The sequence below is a fragment of the Oryzias latipes genome, chromosome 22 (assembly GCF_053564925.1).
Source record: "Oryzias latipes strain Hd-rR chromosome 22, Olatipes_Hd-rR_3.1".
Lineage (NCBI taxonomy): Eukaryota > Metazoa > Chordata > Actinopteri > Beloniformes > Adrianichthyidae > Oryzias > Oryzias latipes.
This window is the reverse complement of record NC_136258.1, coordinates 28137968-28161856: the sequence shown is the minus strand read 5'-3', so window position 1 is coordinate 28161856 and position 23889 is coordinate 28137968. Positions and strand designations below refer to the sequence as shown.

General features: G+C 42.4%; 2 protein-coding genes across 9 annotated transcripts in view; one reads left to right on the top strand and one right to left on the bottom strand.

The window, feature by feature from the left end:
- Positions 1-19214, bottom strand: part of hectd1 (HECT domain containing 1) — a 29239-nt gene extending 10025 nt beyond the window's left edge. For all 8 annotated transcript variants that reach the window (XM_011490136.4, XM_011490137.4, XM_020713930.3 and 5 more), the window contains exons 1-25: positions 18367-19214; positions 13070-13174; positions 12572-12721; positions 12263-12497; positions 10481-10708; positions 10118-10399; positions 9780-10050; positions 9577-9653; positions 8289-8387; positions 8073-8187; positions 7456-7630; positions 7148-7286; positions 6894-7064; positions 5243-5465; positions 3623-3886; positions 3274-3485; positions 3046-3192; positions 2753-2847; positions 2237-2342; positions 2015-2149; positions 1793-1932; positions 1209-1421; positions 995-1105; positions 508-674; positions 264-440 (exon numbers count right to left, since the gene is read on the bottom strand). In XM_011490136.4, the coding sequence (XP_011488438.1) occupies positions 264-440; positions 508-674; positions 995-1105; positions 1209-1421; positions 1793-1932; positions 2015-2149; positions 2237-2342; positions 2753-2847; positions 3046-3192; positions 3274-3485; positions 3623-3886; positions 5243-5465; positions 6894-7064; positions 7148-7286; positions 7456-7630; positions 8073-8187; positions 8289-8387; positions 9577-9653; positions 9780-10050; positions 10118-10399; positions 10481-10708; positions 12263-12497; positions 12572-12711 (3922 nt within the window). In that variant the 5' untranslated portion in view covers positions 12712-12721; positions 13070-13174; positions 18367-19214. The remainder of the gene's footprint in view (positions 1-263; positions 441-507; positions 675-994; positions 1106-1208; positions 1422-1792; positions 1933-2014; positions 2150-2236; positions 2343-2752; positions 2848-3045; positions 3193-3273; positions 3486-3622; positions 3887-5242; positions 5466-6893; positions 7065-7147; positions 7287-7455; positions 7631-8072; positions 8188-8288; positions 8388-9576; positions 9654-9779; positions 10051-10117; positions 10400-10480; positions 10709-12262; positions 12498-12571; positions 12722-13069; positions 13175-18366) is intronic.
- A 1090-nt stretch (positions 19215-20304) lies between these two features.
- On the top strand, positions 20305-22305 carry hikeshi (heat shock protein nuclear import factor hikeshi). The gene has a single exon (XM_004082141.5). It carries the CDS (start codon positions 21274-21276, stop codon positions 21865-21867), a length of 594 nt encoding a protein of 197 aa, XP_004082189.1. The 5' UTR covers positions 20305-21273; the 3' UTR covers positions 21868-22305.
- Positions 22306-23889: the final 1584 nt, after the last annotated feature.

Genomic DNA, 23889 nt, shown 5'->3' with positions numbered 1-23889 from the left:
GCCTCCCTGACGCCCATTTCTGCTCCTCTGGGAGCACAAAGCCTCATTTCCATCATTTCATTATAGAGGAAACATGAATGGCAGGGTGGTGTGTGTGGGGGGGGGCTGAGGACCAGGCTTTGAAAAGGCTGTGCTACACCAGGACTGGATAGAAACACACAGACTGCTGCTGACGGAAATCAAAGACAGAAACGGCCAGTTTGAGAACCTCCGATTTTCAAGCAGCAGCACGGTCACATCACGATGCGTCTTCATCCTCTTACCGTTGTGCGCCTCCCCAGTGACAGTGCCTTCCCCTGCCGGGTTTCCATCCTGGTCCCTCCACTTCCAGTCGATGCCACGGATGACCCGCGCACCTGGGACGATGTACTTCATGACCTGAGAACGGAAGAGGCGCCGCTGGCGACGAAGGTTGGCCTCCGCCTCTTTCACAGCTTTACCTGGCGGTGGGTGAGGAGGATTGAGTACCAGGGATGAAGAGCAAAACAAGAGCCTGTAGTTACTTACCCAGCTGGTCCTCGCATACGGCGGTGACCGTGCCGTACAGCTCCAGCCCAGATAAGGACAGGTAGTGTGTCTGACCGCTGGCGTTCTTCCCCATCTGCTTGATGCGGATGTGTCTCCAGCCCTGCTTCTCCTCTTTGGACGGGTCCAGAGGCCACGTGGCCGTAGACCTGACAGAACAGAACCGGGTCAGTCACAAATAAAAAGACAGATGGATGCTCTTGCATTAAAACACAAAGTTCAGCCACTGTGGAATTACTTGCAGCTCTTTATGAGTGTGCAGCTCAAAAACTATTAAAAAAAAAAGGTTTTTTTTGCAACAAATCTACACTTTGAAATTTTAGATTCTTGTGTTTTGCTTCAGTTTCGTTTTCAGTTAAACAGCATTTCCCTACTCAATTATCTGTTGCCTGCTCGTCTGTCCTGTTGTTTTCAGCAACTGTTAAAGTGTAAAGGGAAAATAAAAAACAAGTTCTGGTCAGAATTGTACCCCGGTTCATTGAGACTGCCATCGTCGATGTGGTTGTAGAGTGTGGACCAGTTCTGTCCGTCCTTGGACACTTGGAAAACCCAGTTCCTGAGCGCAGAGCGTCCGTACCCCCTGCAGGAAGAGCCGCAAACCATCAACAACGAGAGAAGAGTCTGTAAGGCAGCAGGCAAGCTGTGGGTCTCTGCAGCCCAGCTCAGCGGCAGGATCTTTTTACCTGGCGTGCCTCAGAGTGTACGCTGACGGAATCACCCAGAGGCCGAGGTCAACTGCGAACCAGGCGTTCTTGTCGTCGTTCGTGTGGCAGTTGAGGGCGGAGCTATCCCGACTCAGGATGTCCTCCAAACGCCCATAAGGCAGATTCCTCCCCTCGGAGGAGGTCACCACCACCAGGCCGTACGCTGCGGGGTTCACCCACTCGTACGCCGTCCTGTTGAGCAAAAAAAACGCATCAGAAAACTGAAAATGTTAGCTGATTCACCACCGCATTTTCACTGAAGATCTGTCAGCGCAGCCATGAACGGTAGAAGACAAACAGCTTTGCTCCATGACGGTCCTGAGGGTCCATTCAAAAGTTCTTATTCCGATTCAAGGCTCAGTTTGATCAGGAAGAGCTTCATCGACTGTGTGAACTCAACCATCAAACCTCACTCAAGTCTGGTGTTCCTCGTCAGACTGACTTCAGATCGGGACTTTTGCAAAGCTTTATGAACCTTTGACACCCCTCAAAGAGGGCGCAGCTTTAGTGTAAAAATAGACGGAAGAGAATCTTCCTTCAGATTTTGGTCTCTCAGCTCTTACTTGGCGTTGGTTCCGACCCAGTAGATGATGCCGTTCTCGTCAAAGTCGTGCTGGTGCCTGAAGGTGAAGATCTGTCCTTCTCTCAGTTTTCTCACAAAAACGAAGGATGAGCGTTCAAAGTCGTACCACTGTTTAGCGACCTGACGGACAGAGGAGGAGGAGATGCTGAAGCTCGGCACAAGGGGCGAGTGTTTATGGCGTGCGTTTTAGGCGTGACCTCACCATTTTCAGCAGGTACTGCTCCAGAGACTCTACGGTGGCGAGCGGCTCCATCTTCAGCATGCGTCCCGTCCGGTCAATGAGAGCGGTCTCCCCAGGCGCTCGCTCCAGACGGAACCGCAGCCTCCTCGTCAGAATCTGATGCAGACAAACGCGCGTTATGGGTCGCTGTGCGTGTGGGGAGGGGCTTGGTTTACAGAGTTCCAGTGAAAGATGGAAAGTAACCTGCAGATTGTAGGAGGATCCAGGCGTGTCATACAGGTGCAGGGGCAGACGCTCGATCGATTCCAGGACGGCTATCAGCTTCCGCACTAAGGCAACGGCTGGTCGGCTGCATTCATGCATACAAACACACAAAAAGAATATATTTTAACTGGAATGTGTTCCTTCAGAAATACCCAAAAGACACATTAAAAAATATAAAAAAGTAAATCAAACTGAATAAAAAACAGTGGAAATATCAAAGATTACTAAGACTGAGTTTTGAGAGACTGAAGACATTAGAAACTTGTTTTTTGTTTGAGACGATTAAGAGACGACAAAACTAAGCGATGACACAAAGACAGGTTTTCCTTTTCATTTCCGTTTCTGCTTCTGACTGAAGCAAATTTACAGATAATGTAAAAAGGCGAATGAAACTAAACACATTTGTCTCAAAACGTTTAAAAAAAATCCTGTAGGTTTGCTTTACTGTAAATTCCTGAAAATCCTTCCAAATGAATGTTTCCATGTCCTGTTTACCTTTCATTGTCTTCATTCTCGCTGAAAGCAGCTTTAAAGACGTTGATCCTTTCCATTAGAGGCTTACAGTCATGTTTCAGGTCCAGCTCCACACTCTGCAGGACAGAAGAACCGTTTCAGTCACAGCAGATCATCTCAGTCAGTCATGAAAGAGTTCAGCAAGAAGTCAATGAAGCCAAAAAAGATTTAGAAAGATCTTCACACAAATCATTGTATTCTGACTGACACAGCATTTAAATCCCACAAGAAGAAGAAGACCTTTGGTGATAACACTGGGGGCATCAGACACTTACGTTGCTGAGGACGGTAAACAGAGCCTGAACCAGGCCGCTGCTGCACATTTCATACGGAGAAATCGTGTTTTCATCCTTCAAAACCACAATCAGGTTCTCCAGAGCGGTCTTCATCAGGTCCCTCCACGTGTTCTCTCCTTCCAGACACTGCCAACGCAGACACTTTAGGTCATAAACACACACACACATACACGTGTGGCTCTGGTGACGGCGGTGAGCCGTGTGTACCTGTCGGTTTATGTGCAGCTCCCAGGCGGACTCCAGCTGCGTGGCGATGTTCCTCAGGGTGACCACCACTCCTCTGGGCATGCTCTCCACAGCTTTGAAGTGGTCGTCGTACAGCTCCCTGGCCATGCTCTTCACCTTCTGCTTGGTCTTCTCCAGCTTGGACTTCAGCTTTCTGCCACGTTTCCCCGTCCAGCCAGTGACAAACTCAGAACCTGTGAACACAGCAGGATGAACAATTTGTTCATGACTTAAGTATCTGCAGAGGTTTAAGACAATCCGAGCTTCAAACCACTTGGATCTGAAGATTTCTGTACTTGTTTTTCCCGTCTCTCTAAGAAGAACCACTAACCGAGCGACGTTTCAGCAGTGAACGAGTGTTTGGTTCCTCTGTTGGACTCGAACACGAAGCCGGGCAGATCCTCCTTCAGGATCGTGGCCTGCTGCCCGTCTGAGTTGTGAATTGCAATCTCGCCTTCCTTCAGGCAGGTCAGAGACCAGTTCCCCACCGTCAGCTTGGTGGGTCCGACCATGGAGAGGATGGGCTGGCTGGCTGTTGCTGGTTTCACCTGACTTCTGGCACGCTGCAGCTTCTCCAAAAACTCACTGCGAGACTCTGCAGACAGAACAACCCAGTGAGCCCACCTTCTCCAGAACTCATGGTCCCATAAAAATAAAAGGTGCAGAAAATTTTAAGAAAGCAAAAATTGTTAACTGTTAATTGCACTACAACAACCAGATGTCAAACTCTTTCAGTCTTTCAGTAAAACTTCAACAACATGCTCTTTTGAGGATCTAATACAGCTTTTTGGATCAACAGGAGATTAGAGTCAAGTAATGTCTTTTTTTTTAACAACAGGGATTGTTTTTAAAGACCCACTCTGATAAAAAAAAAAGCAAAAAAAGCGTTTTTGGTATTTTAACATGTTTTGACCTTTTTCTGATGATGGATGACATGTACAAAGAACACTGAGCTTCAAGCAGCATTTCTTGATATTTTGTTTATCCAAATTGTTGAATCAGGAGGCTATAACGCATTCAAACCATTGTTTTCCCGTTTTTCTTTATTCTAGTATCTTCTTCCATGTCTTGTCGCTTAACTCCTACAATTTTTCAGCTATTTTAATATTCCAGGATTTTTTGCCTCTATTGAAATACACGGGGAATCCTTGAAAACCTTTGGTTCTTTCTGTGGTGCAGAAACTTGCTGGTTCGATATCCGGCGTTTGCATTATTCACAAAAATATATTTTTGTTATTGTGGTGTTTTTACTTTATTTATGGTCAACTTTGATCATTTTTTTATTTTTGCCAATTATTACCATCCAAGTTTCATTTTCATTCAGCAATACAGCATTCAACCCTGCAGTTTCTTCTGGAAATGCAGCTCCTTCTAGTTAACATTTATGTTTAAACATAATTCGTTTCTGATAAAAGAACCAAGAAGTCAGTCAAGATTGAATTTCTAACTATTGCTGGCTGCTAAAACTACGTTCTAGATAGCGATAACGAATTTAAATTTTGGCTAAAAACAGCATCATCAAACTTAAAAAGACTGAAAATATATCAGAAGATGATCAAAGTGAGACTTTCTCATGCTGTTGGGTTTTACAAAAGACCTCCAGACACTGAAGACTCTTCAGACATTTTCTGGATGAAGGTCTGTTAACACAGCCACATCAGTAACGCTGACCGTAAGTCCATCTGGATCCTCTGCTGACGTGGTCTGGTCATTCATGGTGATCTGAACTGATGTGTGACTGACAGATCTGCCTTTATTTACTTTAATAGTGATGAGACTCTTCGGTGCTTTGGAGGCTTTTATTGTTTATAGCGGCCCGTTCAACTAAAGTCCTGTCTGAAGAGATCTGAAAGCCTTTTTCAACTTCAAGCTTCGTCTTCTACATCACTGATACAACTGTCAGCATCTGATCTGTTGAACGGTTTTCTTTCCAAACCTGGCCCTCCCTTACCTGAGCTGTCTGACCCCCCCTCTGGGCTCCCACTCGAGTACATGGTGGCGAGCTTCCCATCCAAGATGAAGCGAAACCAGCCATTGGAGCCGTTGGAGAGCTCGAGGGCGGCGGCGTCTGACCAAATGTAGAGGCAGTCCCTGCCTCTGATGATGGACCAGTCCCTCCAGTGGTACGGCTTCCCCTGCTGGATTTCCTTTGCATCTTCCTGCACCTCCTCCTCCTGCAGGAGAACCAAATCACTCTGATCCTCTGCACGTTTGGAAGAGCATTTAGTGTTGTGGGTTCTCCACTCAGGTGTTGTCACGCCAAAGTAAAGAATTACCAATAAAGGTCATTATTGATGCATGGAGCTGAAATACTTCAATCCTCTGTTGTTTTCCTGTAAAGAAACCCTTCAGTTTATCACACTTCCAATCTGGAAACAACAAGTAGGTGTTTGTAGCCCCAAACTCTTCAGAAGGCTTAAAACTATTTTTATTTGTCCTCTTTACAGATCTGGATCTGATGTTCAGCAGCAGCAGCAGCAGCAGTAAGTGTACTTTGCATTTGCTGCACATTTTGTTAAAATCAGTAAAAGCAAAAAAAACAAATAAAGGCCTGTTTTTTTGGACGTTATTTGCCTGATATGAAGATAAACGGGGGCTGTCCCAACCAGTTTTTAGGTCCCAATCCTTTTCAGAGTCATTTGATTTCAATTATCTGCCGATTCCACGAATCCTGATCCAATACTTTTGAAAAAGAACAAATTTAATAAAAAGATCCAGGTTTTCCCTGATTTTTTTAAACAATCAACCTTGTTTTATCATGTAACATTTAAACAGAGCACTTCTGTGGAGTAGCTTCAACAATCCGGTAAAAATAGCCTCAAATATGAACTAGAAAATGTTTTTGACCATGAAGTAGAAAAAAAAATAGATGATAGTTAGTCTTGTAAGAAAGTTTGGAGAAAATAGCTTTGGGATCTTCAGAGCTATTGAAAACTTTTGATCAAGTGAGGTATATTTCCATTAAAAATTCTTAAACTATAATAAGGGATTTCATTTAAAAATCATTGTTTTAGCATAAATATCATGAGTTTTCAAAACTGGCTGATTTTAATGGAAGCTTTTATTTGCTTTGGTTGTTTTAGAGACAATATTGATTTTTTTTTTTAAATCACTTTTTCCTTGAGCACAAGTTTGTCCATTTAATTCTCCTGTAAGAAACTTAAAAAAAAAAAAAAACTTTTTTTTTGGTCTCCAAAGCCTATGTAGGTTTGGTTTGTGCTAAGATAAACCAATAGAGACACTGGCTGTCAGTTTAAAACATTTCTTAAAAGTTATTGAGCCCGGAAGTCCAAATCTGTAAATATCTTACCAAACTGAATTCTGCTGCATTTTACAGCAATAAAATGTTGTGATGTGTTCATGATACGCAAACTTCTAGTAGGGTATTTATCAATAATAAGAATCTTGACATATACATATATATCATAACAAAAAAGAATAATATGATCTGATCCCTGATGCAACATCTGAAACTATGAGATGGGATGGAGACATTCCTAGATCAAACTGTAAAGAGAATCAAGCATGAAGTTCCCAGGGGACCCATTATCAGATACACAACTCTCTTTGAATCAAAGCTATGTTAACTTGAGGCCTCTCACCTTTTCAGGTTTGACTTCATCCTCGTTCTCATCATCAGACGTCGGTCCGGCCAAGGTCGACACCTTGTTGATGACCCCGAGTCGGGCCAGCTGGTCAAGGAAAACATCTCCACCTTTGTCCACCAGATCCCTGATGATCTGCAGAGCCAGCAGGTGACCGTCGTCATCATCCTAGCGAGAGGAAAGGAGCAGAGGTGAAAACATGTCCGCTGACGTGTTCCTGTGCAGGGGGGTGGTGGAAACGAGCTGTGCACCTCCTGGTCGAGGACGGTGGCGGTGATCTCCACCAGCACTGTGGGCAGGTTGTGTCCCGTCTCACTGTCGCACACCTCCCTCAGCAGAACCTCGCTGCTGTAGTGAACCATCTTCCTGATGAGGGCCAGACTGGCTTTCCTGAAAAAAGCAAAAGTCTCTTTTTTTCTGCTGCTTTCTTGTGAAATATTTCCAATAATACTCTTCTCACAGATTTCTGCCGTTTCATGTGAACAACTCAAGGTAAGCCATTGTACCATGTAAAAAAAAGAAAAAAAGAAAAGAGGTCGCTGGTGAGCCGTGGGTTTACCTGATGGAAGGCAGCATGGTTTGCTGAAAGGTTTGTGCAAAAACAGGGAGGAGTCTTTTCAGGTAGAAAGGAGCCATTTCTGGGTCTCCTTTGGGTTCACTGCCCTCCTCTTCTTCCTTACTCGCATCTTTCTTCCTCTTGTCGTCTCCTTTGTTCACTGGACACATCCAGTCTCCTGAAACACACAAACGTCTGTTCTTGAGAGTCCAAAAAAGTGTGTTTCCGATCTGGACTTTTTGGATTATGGTGAGGGAGTCAATTCTGAGAGGGAGCTTCCCATGTTGTGATTTGATGTGTTTGAAAACTTAAAGAACTGAGCAGAACCCCGACGGATCCAATGAATCCGATGCCCTTCAGACCAATAAGGCTTACTTTGAATGATTCCTCTGTTTTAGTGCAATATTTATTTCTGCTTTTGATCAGTACAATCAAAAGCAGAAATAAACCAGGATGGGATTTATAAACAGTCCTGTTCATCAGGGGAGTAGATTAATGAGGAGGAAAACGCTGAGCTTCTCTGTTCAGAACTTAGAAAAAAACATCCAAATGTTTTGAATCCCAGCGACCTACAAACACACAGGAGGGAACACCGTGAGTGAACAGGAATCTAAACGTACCCGGAGACTGAAGGATGGCCACCACCTCACTGTGTCCCCTCTCCCTGGCTTTGTCCAAAGGAGTCTTCCCGTCCTCATCCCTCAGGTCCGGGTTGGCTCCGTGCCGCAGCAGCGTCTGACCACAACCACACGAAAATCCTCAAATCCAGCATCATTCGTCCACGCCAGCACGAGCCATACGGCGGGTCTCCACGGGCGTTTTTATCCGTGTGTTACCTTGGCAACTTGTGGCCGTCCGAAACAGGCAGCGTAGTGCAGCGAGGATGACCTCTGGCCTCGGTTCACATCTGCACCCCTCTCGCACAAAAACTCCACCTGGACCAGAACCACAACCTCATCAGAGTGAAACCAGAACAGGAGGGAAGTTCTAAAGAGGAGAATCTGAGGACTGGATCAGCTGAGAAGAGACCTCACCACAAATTTGATGACGTGAATGTTTGACATGAAGTTCTTTAGTCAATGGTCCCGATCAGCTTTTAAATTCTAAATTTATGTTAGGATCATTTAGAAAATAAAAGCCAAACAAAATTTTTCATGTCATCAATGCAAAAAAACAAAAGAAGATAAGATTTCAACAGAAAATTGATTCTAATTCTCGGATTCTAATTCAAACTTTTGCATGTTTTTTCTGTCTTTCTTTTAAAATAATCTTTTTTAATCCTTTGATACGTGCTGCTTTAGTTTTCAGTCTTCTGAAGTCCTGCTGCAGAAAACAGAACTTAAAACCCCCCAGATTCCTTCTTCAGCTTAGCTTTTTTCCAGCATTTCAGTTGGGATTAACATTTTTCCTTTTCCTTGTTAAGCTTTCTTCATCCAACAGTTGTGGTTCTCAGTTGTGCCAAGCTCTGGATGTTTTCATCAACAAGCACATATTTAGTGAATTATGTTCCAAAATCATATTAGTAAAAGATAAATGAACAAACCTTTTGTCTTTGAGAACAGGAAGAAGAATGTTATGTTACTTAGAAAATCTGATGCCACTTAAGGTTTTTCTTTCCCGAAAATCCATTTAATTTCATGTTTTTGAAAGCGCTACATCGTCCCTCTGCATTTTTTTTTTGGCCTGTGCCCCCACCTCAAAGTTTCAGGAAAATAAACACCAGAAAAGCAGGAAACTGTTAGGAAGTCACTGTGACTTAGAAGTTCCTTCTTTTCCATTGGCATCTGAACAGATAAGGCGAGAAAAAGTGTAGAAAGCGAATTTCCTTCTGCGTAAAATCTAATATGAAACATAATGGTTTATTGCAGCAACATTGCACTTTTGCTTTTATGGGTTTAACTTTGATTTATTTTTTGCTGCCTAAATAATTCACAGCCAACAGACATCAAAGCAGAAAAGGTGAAAAGCTGATTACAGATGGACTTAAACGGTTTCTGAAAAAATAGTTTGTTAGGAGTCTTCCCAATAACATTCACAATATAAAACCCATTAATCAACAAACAGATGCAGACCTCTGCCCGTCTAAACTTCAACTCCAGTCGGATTTAAAGTTTTTTTTTTTACCATTTCCTGTGTTCCAAAAGCTGAGGCCCAGTTCAGCAGCGTCTGTCCCACGTCGTCCATGAAGTTCACTTCAAAAGCTGAAAGAGAACAAACTCTGTCATCAAAAGTCTTAGGCAGCAGACACACACGCGTTTGATCCTCAGTTCCAGTTTCTACATGAAGGCAGAGGCTCATGGGAACTGTAGTGCGTCGGCCGCTCTCACCTCCAGTGTCGATGGCATCTATCAGGGCGTCCGTGTCTTTGCTGCGGATGCAGTCGATGAGCTGTCGGTGCGACCGCTCCCCTGAGCTGTCCAGCCGGCGAAGCCCCGGGATCCGACCTGCTGAGCCGGCGGTGGACTTTGGCAGCGCTTTCCGCCCCTCGAACAGAAGCACCAGCAGCAGGTCGACCAGCCGCATGGTGTCCAGCACACAGCGCTCGTCTCCTCCCAGCGCAGACTCCATGGAGTTAGGGAGTGCCGAACGTAACAAGTCCTGAAAACCAGGTTCAGCTTTAGTACACGGCAACTTTGTTTAAAAAAACAAAAAAAACTGGACTTACATGAGTGACCACTGGCGACCCCCGGCAGAGCGTGGACAGCAGGCTAACGATGGTGGACACCTGGTTGCTCAGTTTGGAGTCGGAGGCAGACGGTGTGGCACCAGTGGAGGGCCGACCTGGTTTACAGGCAGAAGAAGAGCCCGACACGGAACCTCCGGCAGCCGCCATGCGGGAAAGCAGCTCCTCCGTCAGTCCATGTTTGGCCAGAGGGGCGGGGTCTACGCCTCGACGAGTAAACCGATCAGCCAATGAGGCGAAGCAACGCAGAGCACCGTCTGACACCTGGAGGACAGAAAGCGTCTTTGAGTCAGAAGGCTGCATTTCTGAACCAGCTGGTGTCCGGTGGGGGTGCCGCCCGGTTACCTGGTGATCCTCATGTTTCAGGAGGCTGGACAGAGACTCCACGCAGGTTTCTAGAGAAGAGTCCTGCGGCTCCATCTTGCTACAGAGGCGAGACACCACTGCCATTGCAGAGTGCAGAGTGTCTTTGTGGACCAGGTGACCACTGTCGCGTATGAAGCTCAAAACGCAGTTCAGACCGCTGGCTTCAAACACGGCGCCAGATTCCCTGGTACAGATCAGCTCCAGCACCTGCAGTCACAGGTTTGAAACTCAAACAACCGTTCTGGACTTTTTAACATCACGCTAGAGCTCTTTAAAGGCATCTCCATTCATCTGAAGTGTTGCAGGCAAAATTCACCAGTGTTTATCTAATGAGCGTGGACAGAAACCGCTGCGTTTGAGACGCAGCTCAGGAGCTGCACCTGAGCTGCTGCATTGAAGCTAAAACCCAGTTGATTTAGCTGCAATGCAGATGATGAAGATGTGTTTACATTAAGGGATAAAGCTGACCGAAATCCTCCTTCAACAGAGACTAAAAGATTAAGATAAACAAGAATACAAACAATTGAATCATTTTTATGTGATGAAACAACATCACAGGTTACATGACGGTGCCAAAATTGTCAGCATAAGTTGTTTTTTTCCTCAGTCCCCCTGCAGTGTCTCTGGATCGCAGCGGACACTCCCTCCCTCCTCCTCTCACATGCGCACACACACACAAATACATCACTTGTATTTCATCCCAATAGTTCATTTTCTTTGGTCTGAAATAGAATTGCAATCCCCGTCAAGCTATTCCCATCATAAACTCTCAAACCGGATCCTCCTAAACATCATCATACAAATATGTTCACACCAGAAAACGGGAATGGATGACACATGTCAAAATTGTTATTGTGCGAATGATTATTTTCAAATTAAGCTTATTTTCAAATTGTAGACGTTAAAATAAAATAAATTGCTTCAAAATTTTGCTATGTCTTTAAGTTTTTTCTAAATTACATTTGCAAGGCCCTGAAAAGGGAGAAAACAGGTTTAGAAGATGAATGAATGAATATTTGCAAGGCAAAGGTAAAAATGCCTTTGGAAAAAGCAATATTTGTTTAGTTGGCCTGTGGGAGGGGCTTATAAGGCTCTGGTTCCATTGAGGCCAGTGTTGGTTACACTGGTGGTAACAAGTAACCCGTGCAGAAGTGACGGCTGTATTCTTTCTTTAGCTTAGGACCAGTAAAATCCCATGTTTCATTTTATTTTGACATTACTGACTGGGCTATGTTTTTTTGAAATGTCTATTTTCCAATGTTAAGAAGAACTCTGTCACACCAGAAAACTAATGGATCTTGTTAGATTTGAGGTAATCATCTTTTTAGAAGGCAATGACAGAATCCTCAGAACCTGTGCTCTGCCCTCCATCTCCCAGTGATTCATGCTTCACATAAAGCGCAGTACTCTTTTCATGAAATTACTACAACTATTTCAATGTACACAGACCATGATGGAGGCATTTTTTATTACATTTTTCCTGACTTTAAAACAGCTGCAACGACTCCAGGACAGTTATGGTCGTCTGCGCTAAAGAGATTTAGGAACCGACAACACGTCTGTTCATTTTAGGACGATATGGTCCACAGCAACAATTCCTCCATCAATCATCCATGAAGGAACAGGGAACATGGAGCAGCCAGAACTGAAACTGAACAAGCAATTTACCTTCCTAAAAGACTTGGTAATATTTCCATGTTATGCAGATTTTAGAGGTTTTGAAGGTCTCAGGTTCTCTGCTGCAACAGCCAAGTCTCTTACCTTAACACACTGCTCAGCCAGATCCCTGCTGGTCCTGTTGTTGAGTTCCACCACCACCAGCCGGTTGCACAGGGCCTTTATGGCCCCGTCCACACCCACGATCCTCCGCGTGCATTCTGCCGACACGTCCAGGTAGTAGGTGATGGCTCTGGCCGTGACCTCCAGCACGTTATCAGGAGCGCTCTCGTCCAAGAAGATCTTACAAAGCGCTGGGAGGAACGTTCGAGGAGGACATCTGACAGACAGGAAGATGGAGTTCAAAGGTCTGAGCACACGAGCGTCTGCGGCTCTTAAAACAGGAAAGCTCACGTCTCAAAGCAGCGGTCCACGTTGTCCGACATGAGCAGCAGCATGCAGAGCTGCTCCAAGGCGATGAGCTGCATGTCCCGCTCATCGCCCTGTCCCATCTGCAGCCACTCCAGCAACGTGTCTGGGTCCACATCCGCCATGATGGCAAGCCTGGCAGATAAACAAACCCACGTCAGACTTCATCTTTGACGAAGTTGGATTGTTTGTCAGGGATCTGGGTCATTTCTAATTGCCTTAATTATCAATATTATATGAAACCCTGAGCTCAAAATTTAAAGTTTCTGTCAGAAAAGTTGTCTATTTGGTAGTTGTTTTTAAAGCATTGCGTGTGCAGCCTGAGGACTTTGCTTTCCAAACCCCAAAGCATCACTTAGAACCGGCTGCATTTCTCTGAACCTCTCTTTGGCACTGGGAGGGCACTAAGTGACAAAGTGGATCTTCATGCATCTCCAGTGTCTGTCATTCTCCCATCTTAATAGTTAAAGATAAAAGGCTCACCTGGCTGTCCTCTGGCTGCCCCGTCTGGCTCAGTGCCCAATCACTGGTCACAGCTGAGACGCTGTTTGGTGTTCATCCAACCAATGAGATGGAGGGGGCAGGTTTCTGTGGTGACAGGAAGAGAGTGAGAGGTGCACCAAAATGGGATTTTACCTGTGAAGCCTGGATTCAAAAGTCGCATCAAAAACTGTAAAAACTCCATTTGAAGATACTGATCAACAGATCAGTTCATAAAACCAACCAGATGTGGTCAAGCCAAGTTCTGTCCAAACCTGTCAGTGAACTCTTGTTTCCCTTGTTTTTATTGAAATTTAAAAGCTTTATTAGTACAATTCATATCTTATCTACAATTCGACTCATGCACGCCCATGAGTCGAAGTGTCCTTGGGCAAGACACTGAACCCCACCTTGCCTCTGGTGGTAGGCGAGCGCCTGTGTTTGGCAGCGGAGCCGCCACCAGTGTGTGAATGTGTGAGTGAATGTGTGTGTCACTGGGTGAATGTGTCGTTGACTGTAAAGCGCTTTGTCCTTGTAGGAAGAAAGCCACTATATAAGTATACGCCATTTACCATTTACTTTGATTCTATTAAATCCTTTTTGTTTGATTTTAGAAAAGTTATTTAAATCTAGCAGAAATTTGACAAATTCATGTTGAATTGAACGAGATTTGATTGTAATTTGAATTGATTTATGACCATGTGAGTCTAAATGAGATTAGTTATAAATGTAAACACAATAAGCTTCATGAACAGGCTTGAATAAACATGTCAGATGTGTAGCTTGTTTGAAAGGATTAGCAGAAATTTTTTCCCCCCTCAAACTGTTCCTCTGTTTTTTTAAAAATAAATCCTAAAGACACAAAGTCTCCTTTTTAGGACACTTTTGTTCTGAAATGAACATGGTAACACAGTGGGTTTGGAAAGCTCAGGTAATGTTTGACAAAGTACTTCTGGTCAACATCGGCGTCCGAACACCTCCATGATAAAAAGTCACTCCAGGTGGTGACGGTCAAACATGAAGATCATTCATTTCCTGGAGCCTCTGCTGTGAGAGGAGCATGATGTCCTTCACAATCAGAGTATATTCATGTGGGTCCATCAGTACAACAGCTAAAGCTGAGCTCAAACTGGGTCACAAACAGAACGAAGATGCAGTGAAGGTCCAGACCCGACTGACATGCCATGGTGGACATTCAGTTTCATCCTGAAATGTTTTAGAGAAATATTTTGGTCAAAACTCCTCAAGATGCATGTTTGAAGGAGCTTTTTCTCTGGAGAAACAAGTACAACAGTAACTGGCTGCTACTTTCTAACTTCTAGATTTATTTTGAGACGTTGGTACCTTATCTGAGGGCACAGACAGTTAGGCTGCTTGATTCCTTAGCACAGTGAATGAGCTCCTTGTCTCCACTTGTCCAGGAGCAGTAGACCTCCCTCCCTGAACCTGACATGACTTTCAGGAAAACGGTGTCGGTGTCTAAGGTAGTGTGTAAAATCAGCTGATCAGAACAATAACTGGAACATCCACGCCAACTTCAAATAAGTAAGTCGGTGCCGAATGCTGACGGAACCATTTAAATCAGATATTGGAAGCGCTAAAGGTGACGACAGCATAATAAGTGAACACTCAACACTAAACTACAAACTTGTGTGGAAAATGGCTCAACATTATTTGGTACAGGATATACATGCGACAAACTTCCCTCTAAAACAAGCAGAATACTCACTACTGCAAGACGACAAAATCAAATGATTAATATGAATTAGGCCTGAGCGAAAAATCGATTGAATTAATTAATTCGAATTTTTTGTTACGGGCGATTTAAAAAATAACTAAATCCAGTTTTTGTGCAATGGCGCATTTGGTTTGCAACCGCATTTGGGTGCGGTTGACCGCGACTCCTGCTGCTTCATCACCGCGGTGATCAAAAATCCCATACCGTCACAGCTCTAGTTTATATTTTGAGGGACACCAAAAAAAAGGCGACTTCTCCGGTACCGATAGCAGAACCGTTGAGGTCAGATCTTACAGAGACCGCGGGCTTGAAGAATGTTGCCCCGGGGCTCGTTCAATACCGGGGCTCGGTACCAATCCATAGGAAAGGGGCACGGTGGAGAACAATCATCGAAGCGGTCGCTTTGCATATAGCCAAAGACATGGTACCCATATATACCATGGAGAAGACGGGGTTTATTAGTTTAATTAAAACCTTAGCCCCCAGATATGAACTGTATTGTTTTAGAAAATGGTGCTACTCTCAAGGTGAATGTTTGTCTCCTTTTAGTCTAGACTACAAAGTGGGACTCAAAACACAGCTGGGACTTTGATTCCAAGAGTGTGATCATTTATTTAGTATTCATCCCATTGCGTTTGCTTAAATAAAAGCAAAATTTGCTTTAACTTAAGTTGTCTGCCATTTGTACTTGTTGCTTTCCTTAAATGTGTGTGTCTGTGGGGGGGTTAAAAAAAACAATAAAATCGGAGATTTTATTTTTAGGCCATATCGTCCAGCCCTAATGTGAATGAACAAATGTACTTAAAACTTCAAAAAGGTTAGGGGAACTTGTCAATATCACAGTTGTCCGTTTTTGTGAGACATAAATAAGATGCTCCTCTTTTCAGCATCTTTTGTTTGTTCATTCATGTGGCGCTAAAGATAAGCATCTTCCCCAAAAGCTGACAAGTCAATTCAAAATTCAAGTCAAAATTTACAGCAAAATTATGGAAAATTTGTCACAAACAACTACTAAATGCTCACATAAGTGATCCATCAATTTCTATATTACTATAGTATTAGGAATTGATTAGTATAACTGATTCTTCCTTAATGTTGAAGCTTTATGTTGTCAAAACTATTAAAAAAAACAAAAACAAATTGGTGCCAGAGATCTTTTATTAAAAGAATGATCTATATTAAAGTGAAAACAGCTAATGGTTCTGAACTGCAGAAAACTCATGGACTGTGCAGTTCAAGGAGAGTTTGACTCTAGGAAACACATTGATCTGGTCATTAATAAAACAGCATTCAAAGATCAATCTGCTTATGAAAGCAGCCTATTAATAATATTTCAATATTTCACTGCATTAAACCACAATAACCACAGCACAAGCTATTTGATCCTTGCGAAGATTTCAAACCTTGTTTTTAGACATTCAAGGCATTTTACCAGGTTTAAAGTTGTTTTAACTTCTAGCTTTTCTCAAAATCAGCACAATGGAGAATTTTTGTCTGTTAGAATTAAAAAATAAGGAAATTATTATTAAGGTGAGTCAAAATCATTTTGCTCCAAACTCTTGACAATAGAATAAACTTGATTAAAGACTTGAAAAGAAATAATCAAATTGCACTGTAAATTTGGTTCAATTTTAAGGATTTAAAAGCTCATTAAATATTAAACAGGCTTTGGTTGTATCTATTTTGGAAACAAATATTTTAATTTATGTTCTATGAATAAGAGCTAGTTTTAGTTTTTAGAAGGATTTAGTATGATGGGCCCATTTGAACTAAGCTCATATTCTTATTTCACTCAGTTTGTTCTAAAATCAGTCATTTTCACTTATTACACTAGATTAGTCACTGTAGTCAATATAAAAACTACAATTGGGTACAAGAAAACTCCAAAACAAACTACTTACTTAGACTCAACAAAAAGAAACTTCTTATTGGGCTATTAACTAACTAACATTTAATTTTAAGTAATTATATTAAAAAGTTAGCTTTTTTAGCTTAATTTTTCCATGTTTTATGCTTGTTTCTAGAGTTTGATATCTTATCAGATTTCTTTTCAAGTAAAGATTACTTGATGCGTGGGCAGATAATTTTACTACTTTCTAGGGATTTTCTTCTTAGATTAGTGTTCTTTTCCTAGTTTTAGGCTACCGTTTGTGGCAGTGTACACACTCAGCTGCTAGGATTACTGTAACATTGTAAATATGATATTTGCACGATTAGTTAAAAGAGGTTTTGGCCTCGTCAGCTGCTCCTGAATGAATCCCAGATTTTTTACATCTTTTTTTCCTTTATCTTTCAATATTCTAGAGCTCAGTTTGTTTTGGTTTAATGTAGTCGGTTGACAATATCCAAACGCTGCACATCAGTAAAGCAATAAAACAAATTCAGCAAATTTAGGAATTGAAGTTAATGTTTGATTTCTGAAAAAAGTTTAAATTATTACAGACAATTTTAAGGTTTAAAGTAAAACAAGTTTTTGTGTGCCTGCTTTTCTCAGACCCGTTTGAGGTTTCTAAGAAAACCTGTTTCAAAGGAAAAACAAAGCCTCCAGTCTGAATATGAAGAAACCGGATGCGTTTGGGGAACTATAGCCGCTCTTAGATGTAAATATCCCTGATGTGAATCTACAAAACTAAAATTACAGTGTTTGTGTTTACATGACAGAAGTACCAACCGGACGGAGGTTGAACAGTTTAGGTTTGGTGACTGCCCAGAGAAAAGTCAAATTCCCGGCAGATGTTTTGTCCCCTTTGGCTGCGCGTGTGCGTGTATGTGTGTGTGTCACAGCCTGATGTGAGCAGCTGTGGTCCGAGACGTCACGGATCCAGGACGGCACGCGCTGTTGGCACGGTTACAGCTCGGTCAACTGTGACTCCCGGTTAACACAACGTCAACAAGCAAACAACACACACAAATTGGGTTTTAATTTGTTGAGACCCCACAGAAGAAAAAGGAAAAAAAAAAAAAACAGAAACTGCGTCGCCCAGCAAGGTCTGACGGAGCTAGTAACGGGGCAACAGCTGCCTGATTATTTTATCAAACATAAGAGGATAGACTGAGCTGAGATCTGCTAGGAGTTAGCCGCAACGCTGGATAACAAAAAGAATTATATTTATGTCGATTATTCCTGACAGCAATTTTTAAAACAGTTTCGAACGTGTCGCTCAGCTACTATGTAACACCAGAGTATAAACTGGAAACCTAAAACTGTCCTGAAATGTGTGTCAACAGCCTCGAATGATGATGGCAGACGTGAGCCCGTGTTAGCCGGTTAACGGTCATTAGCACGGCAGAGTAGCTTATCTCAATCCGAGTGTGCCGATTTCAGCTTTTCACTTAAAAAATTAGCCAAATGCACTTCGAGTTGTCGCGTTCTTACTACAAAACGCAAAGTATCACAGCGTGAGTCATTCCGATAATTTCGTAATTATACGTTAAAAGTACTTGTGGCCTACTACGGTGTAAGCGATCCGCGGCCCTCGAGTTCCAGGAGAGCCGCGAGGCCGCGCAGCAGTTGCGGAGGCTCATCACAAGCGACACCGGGCCCAGACCCCCCCCCCCTTACCTTAAGGACGAAGTTTTTCTCCGTCAAAGAACCGATACGCCGAGCTGCTATTTTTCGCGTCCAAACGAAGACGTTCCCAGTCGTTCGTTTTGCCGGTGTTGGTGCTGAAATCAAGGCACTCCCATTTCTTTTGAGCTGATCCCAGGCGGCGACACAGTTCAGCTCAGCGGGCCGGTAAGCAGAGCTCAGCCGACCGGACTGAGAGCGAGAACTGAGCCAAGTCTGCGGCGTTCAGGGCTGCTGTCGAGCTCGGAAATTCCACCGCTCAAATGCCCTCAGGGGAACACAATGACTGGAGGAAAACTGACATTTTTAACTACAACATTAAAATAACTTTACAACAATTAAGGAAAAGTAAACACTACATGTTACAACTGCCTGCACCATTTAAAGCTTAAACACAAACCATTACCATATTTTCCGTGGCACTAATTCTAAACAGAAATGATTGATTTATGCAGTGTTTTTATGTGTGCTGCAGAACTATTTAACCAAAATGAAAGCCTTCAGCGACCCTTGTGACCCGACATGGGGTGTGGTGGAAAACTAAATCCACCAACAGGTTTGTTGGTAAAAAGAGACGACTAATTGCTTTAGTACTCATTTAAAAGACACTCTGTGAATGTTATGAGAGATTAAGTGTGAAAACATGTGTGTAATGGAGTTTTCTGAGTTACTCGAAAAGAAAAACCAGCAGCTCCACCAGAAAGTTTGCACTTACAGCCTGGCAAGAGAACAACTCGTGCACATTTTTCAGATGGATGTGTCTGAGGTCAAACATGCAGCTTTTTCCTGTGTTCTGCTCAGTCCATGTCCAAGAGATGGTTGGTCAGAACAAACCAGCAAAACTAGGAGGGTTAATCTGCCCCCACAAAAACAAACCTGCTGAGGCAATACGTTAGTTTCTGTGAAGCCAATCATCTTCCTTTGTCTCCCCAGGTTGTGACACAGGCTTGTCAGCTGCTTATTGATTCATCTTCATTGCTGATGAGGCCTTCCACTCTAATGTCATCAGCAAACGCGATGACGAAACAGGAAATAAATCCGCCGCATCTCAGCAGCTCGCAGACGTCGCCTCAGTTTACCCTCCTGTGCTGCTGATCCTGACAGTCTGTCTTCTCAGGGTTTGGAACTCAGGACCCTTTGGAAACAGACTGAGCCCTCTGAAGATCACGGGGAGTTTGGGCTTTCATACACAGACTAAACGATAATGTTACCAAGTGGACTTTCCTAAAACTTGGAATTTTGGAAAAGGTTTATTTCAATCAGAAAAAAAAGAAGACAAGGAACATAAAAAGTAAAAGACTTTATTTATTCTGTAAATCAATAATTTTTGTGTTTTATTTGCAGATGATCCAAATCTTTTTTGTTGTGGTGATGATTTGGATGAGCTCTTGAATGCAACTAAAAAAGAAACGACTAAATTAAGAATTGGTTTGATTAACATTACAGTTAAACTAAACCAAACTGGCACGAACTGGACAATCATTATTACTAAAAAAAAATTAAAAGAGTCTGAAATTTCTTGATGTGATAGTTTTATTATTATTATTGCCAATCATTGTTGTACTTCTGTTTGTGTTTATTTTAATTTTATCAGTTCAAAATAAATGTATTTCCCTGAGATTAATTGTGTGGTAATTGACTACGAACTCTGTTCAATTGAACTGAATGTATTGTTATTGAAAGAACCTCCTTACTAGAGGAATCTGTAAGCAACACTTTACTCGTCATGTAGACCCTGCAATAAAGAGCCCCTCACATTCTACTGTTGGCTGGTCCCTCAGTTTTGGATAAATTAGTTCGAAACCAGGTTGAAGGTCTGCAGATTTTGCAGACCAGGTGATTCCAGTTGTGCATCTAAAAAAGGTCAAATTCAACTAAAGTTGAGAAGGCTTGATGTGAGACTGAAGCATGAAATGCAGCTAAATGTGTTCTTCAACCATTCTGGATTTTATTTAAAATATAAAAAAAGATCCTGAACTGTCAGAACTTAGGTCATATTTGCATTAAACTAAACTCAAAACCTGATGTTTATTCAAAATGAAACAGTTTCCTTATCAATAAATGAAAAAAAGCAATATAAGCTTGCACTGAAATTGTTATAGAATATATATTGTATCGGGGAAAATCAGACAACTGTTGGTTTCAGTTACATGTACAGAGCCCCAGCGTCCAAACTGGATCTTTCGAATATATAATAAAGACATTTGCAAACAATAATCACAAAGTCAAGTTTACTGAGGAAACTTTGAAATACTTACCAACTAAAAACATCAGAGGATAATATTAAGACCCATATAAGTTTAAAAAAGTCAAAATGTATTTATTCACTAACAGTTTTGGAGGTTTGTTTATGAAGTGGAATTTAGATGTTATTTTATTTTCCAATAAATGAAGTTGGACCCCATTTAGGCTCCCAAAACTACAACGCTTTGTAGAGAAAGATCAGAATCAACAGAAAATCTGATTTGTTTTGGGATAATTATAAACAAATATAAAAGAGAATACGTCAATCAAAAAGTTCTACGATGTACTTGTAAAAAAGGACATGAATCTAAAATCAAGGTTCAAAAATTAAAAACTGTAAAATATAATAAATAAAAATTAAGTAACCAATCTGATGAAAAGGGGAAAAATTAGGACCAAAAGTGCAAAAATTGAATTCAAACATTGGAGATAATAGACCCTCAATTTTAAAAATACAAATATTGATAACATGAGGCATTTTGTAGTTTTTAATATGGACAGCGGGGGGCAGCATCACCTCTGAGCGCGCGTGGTCCACCATAGAAGAAGAAGAACGCTAGTTCAACTTTTTCCAACATTTAGCTTCGGCTAATTAGCAGGCTAACCGACCTGCGTGGATTTTGGGTCCAAACCGCGACTGACCGTGGCTCGTCAAGGATGTTCGGGTGTTTGGTCGCCGGCAGGCTCGTGCAGACGGACGCACTGCAGGTCGCCGCGGACAAGTTTGTGTTCAACCTGCCGGACTACGAGAACGTGAACCACGTGGTGGTGTTCATGCTCGGTACGGTGCCGTTCCCCGCCGGCATGGGCGGAGCCGTGTACTTCTCCTTCCCGGACCCGCTGAGCGGCGGCCCGGTGTGGCAGCTGCTCGGTTTCATCACCAACGACAAGCCCAGCGCGATCTTCAAGATCTCCGGGCTGAAGGCCGGGAAGGGCGGGGCGCACCCCTTCGGCATGATGGCGGCGGCGCCGTCGTCGGTGGCGCAGCTCGGCGTGTCGGTGGAGACTCTCGATCAGCTGGCCCAGCAGACGCCGGTGTCCAGCGCCGCGGTGTCCACCGTGGACTCCTTCATGCAGTTCACGCAGAAGATGATGGAGAATCTCTACAACTTCGCGGCGTCCTTCGCCGTCACGCAGGCGCAGATGACGCCGAACCTCACGGAGACCTTCATCCCGTCCAGCTGCATGCTCAGGTGGTACGAGAACTTCCAAAGGAGGATGGCACAGAACCCGAACTTCTGGAAAAGCTGAACAGGGTCTCAGTGGTCCAGAATCCACCAGAACCATCACCTCTTCCCCTCATAACAGCTTCAGACTAAAAACCAGAGTGGGAGAAGAAGCTGCTTCATCATCTGATCTGCTGGAAAGTTCGGGGTTTTACTGCACAGAACCAGAACTTCTGTCAAATCTGAAACGGTGCTGGATGAGTCCACCTGCTGCTACTAACACGCCCCACATCCTGGGTTTGCTTTCGTCTAGATTTTGAAGTGATTGTGTGAAAAGAAGCCACTAAACTCTGTCGGAACCACTGCAGAACTGAGTCTGAAGCAGTTGGACCACAGTCAACGTCTAACGCTGCTTTTCCACTACTATGAAGGACTGAGTTTGTCAACCAAACAAACTGCTTTTTACCTGTTTTTTTTTTCCTCTCTATTCTGAATGTTTGTCTGAATAAAAACTTTACTGATGTTTGCTTTCTCACCTGCTTCACATTGTAGAACAGACCAAATGGAACATTCCGGGAACCCCCACAGACCATCATATTGCAGAGTCCAGCTCTGCCCCCATGAAGCTTGGGAAATGTAGTTTATGTGCAGAAATGGCATTTAACTGTCATTTCTACAGGTTCCCTTCGATGCCTCACGAGAAAGACGTGAAATTAAAATAAAATTTAGGATTATTTTAGTCTTTGATAATATAAAACAGTTAAAGTTCCTCTGGTTACACCGGAAAGAGGATTTTATCACTCGGAGCACCAACCATCTGTGGTCCTTCCATAAGCCTCACATTTGCAAACGTCTTCTCACAGATGAGTTTAAAAAAAAATATATACAGCTTTAGGTTTTGGTGTAAGGTTTACCCTTCATTTTCCCAGAATGCCTTGCACTCAAAGCGGCAGATCAGTAATTTCTCACCAACAGTTGTAATTGGATTTGATTTAGCTGTTTCAAAGAGATCACATTATTCAAAACTTGTCTTGAAGAGAGTACAACTTTATTGATCTCAAAAGAGAAACACAAATAAATATTGGTGTTTTTTGTAAAATAAAACGTTTGTAACAAAGGAAAATACAATTTTCTCTCCCCAAAAACCCTAGATGAGAAGCAGCAGATGAAAGTAAAAATTATATTTTATATAGTCTAAAACAAAATATTTCTCATATCAAAGTAAATGTTAAAGCGTAACAGCATTACTGTTCTTCCAGACAGTAAAATAATGATTTAAAAGTTTTTATTTTAGTGGAACTTGACATTTTCTGTCTTATGGCTATGCCTTTAAGACACAGTTAAAAATACGTCTCACGTCGCAGCATTTTTATGGAACCACTTACAGATACAATATGTTTTTTTAATGCAAAGTTTAAAAAAAGCACACGTATGCCTATATTATATAAAGTCATATTTTTCTACAATTATATCACATAAAAGGCAGTAAAGGTGCGTAATTCTGATGATAAACTGAGAACTGAACTTCTGTCAATCACCGCTAGGTGGAGCCAACAGATCACACACTCAATTTTTGAAACGTCACGTGAGGCGATGAATGGATAAAAGCGTGTTCATTCACAGTCCAAACAAATAAAAAAAGTTCTTTTCTACTCATGACTCAATTTTTTAACGCTAACTTATAGGAATTTTATACATATCAGCTTTTAAATAAAAACAGACTTAAAAAAGTTTTTTTTATATTTGACAATTAACATAACTGAGTTAGTTCTGCTCAGCTTTTCATCCGTTTTTATTTGGTCTACATGTTTTCCATAAAGGAATCCCAGCACCCAAAGTGTCTTAACTATCGAATGGATCATTTTGTTGTTGATATTGGGATGTTAAAAGGGGAAAACACACATCACGAGGGAAGAAACTCCACACTTCCCAAAGACTTAACATTTTTCTTTAGACATTTAATTAGCTGTTTTTGTCTGTTTGAAGAGAAAGATTCAGTTACTCTATGTGTTCAGACGAGTGAAGGTTGTTTAAATGACTAACTAATCTGGAAAAAAAGTTGGTGTTGATAAACTTTGACCAAATAAAAAGAATTTTTTTATATAGC

What these genes read in the sequence shown, in the direction of transcription:
- hikeshi (XM_004082141.5), top strand. Translation starts at nt 21,274, where the DNA reads ATGTTCGGGTGTTTGGTCGCCGGCAGGCTCGTGCAGACGGACGCACTG.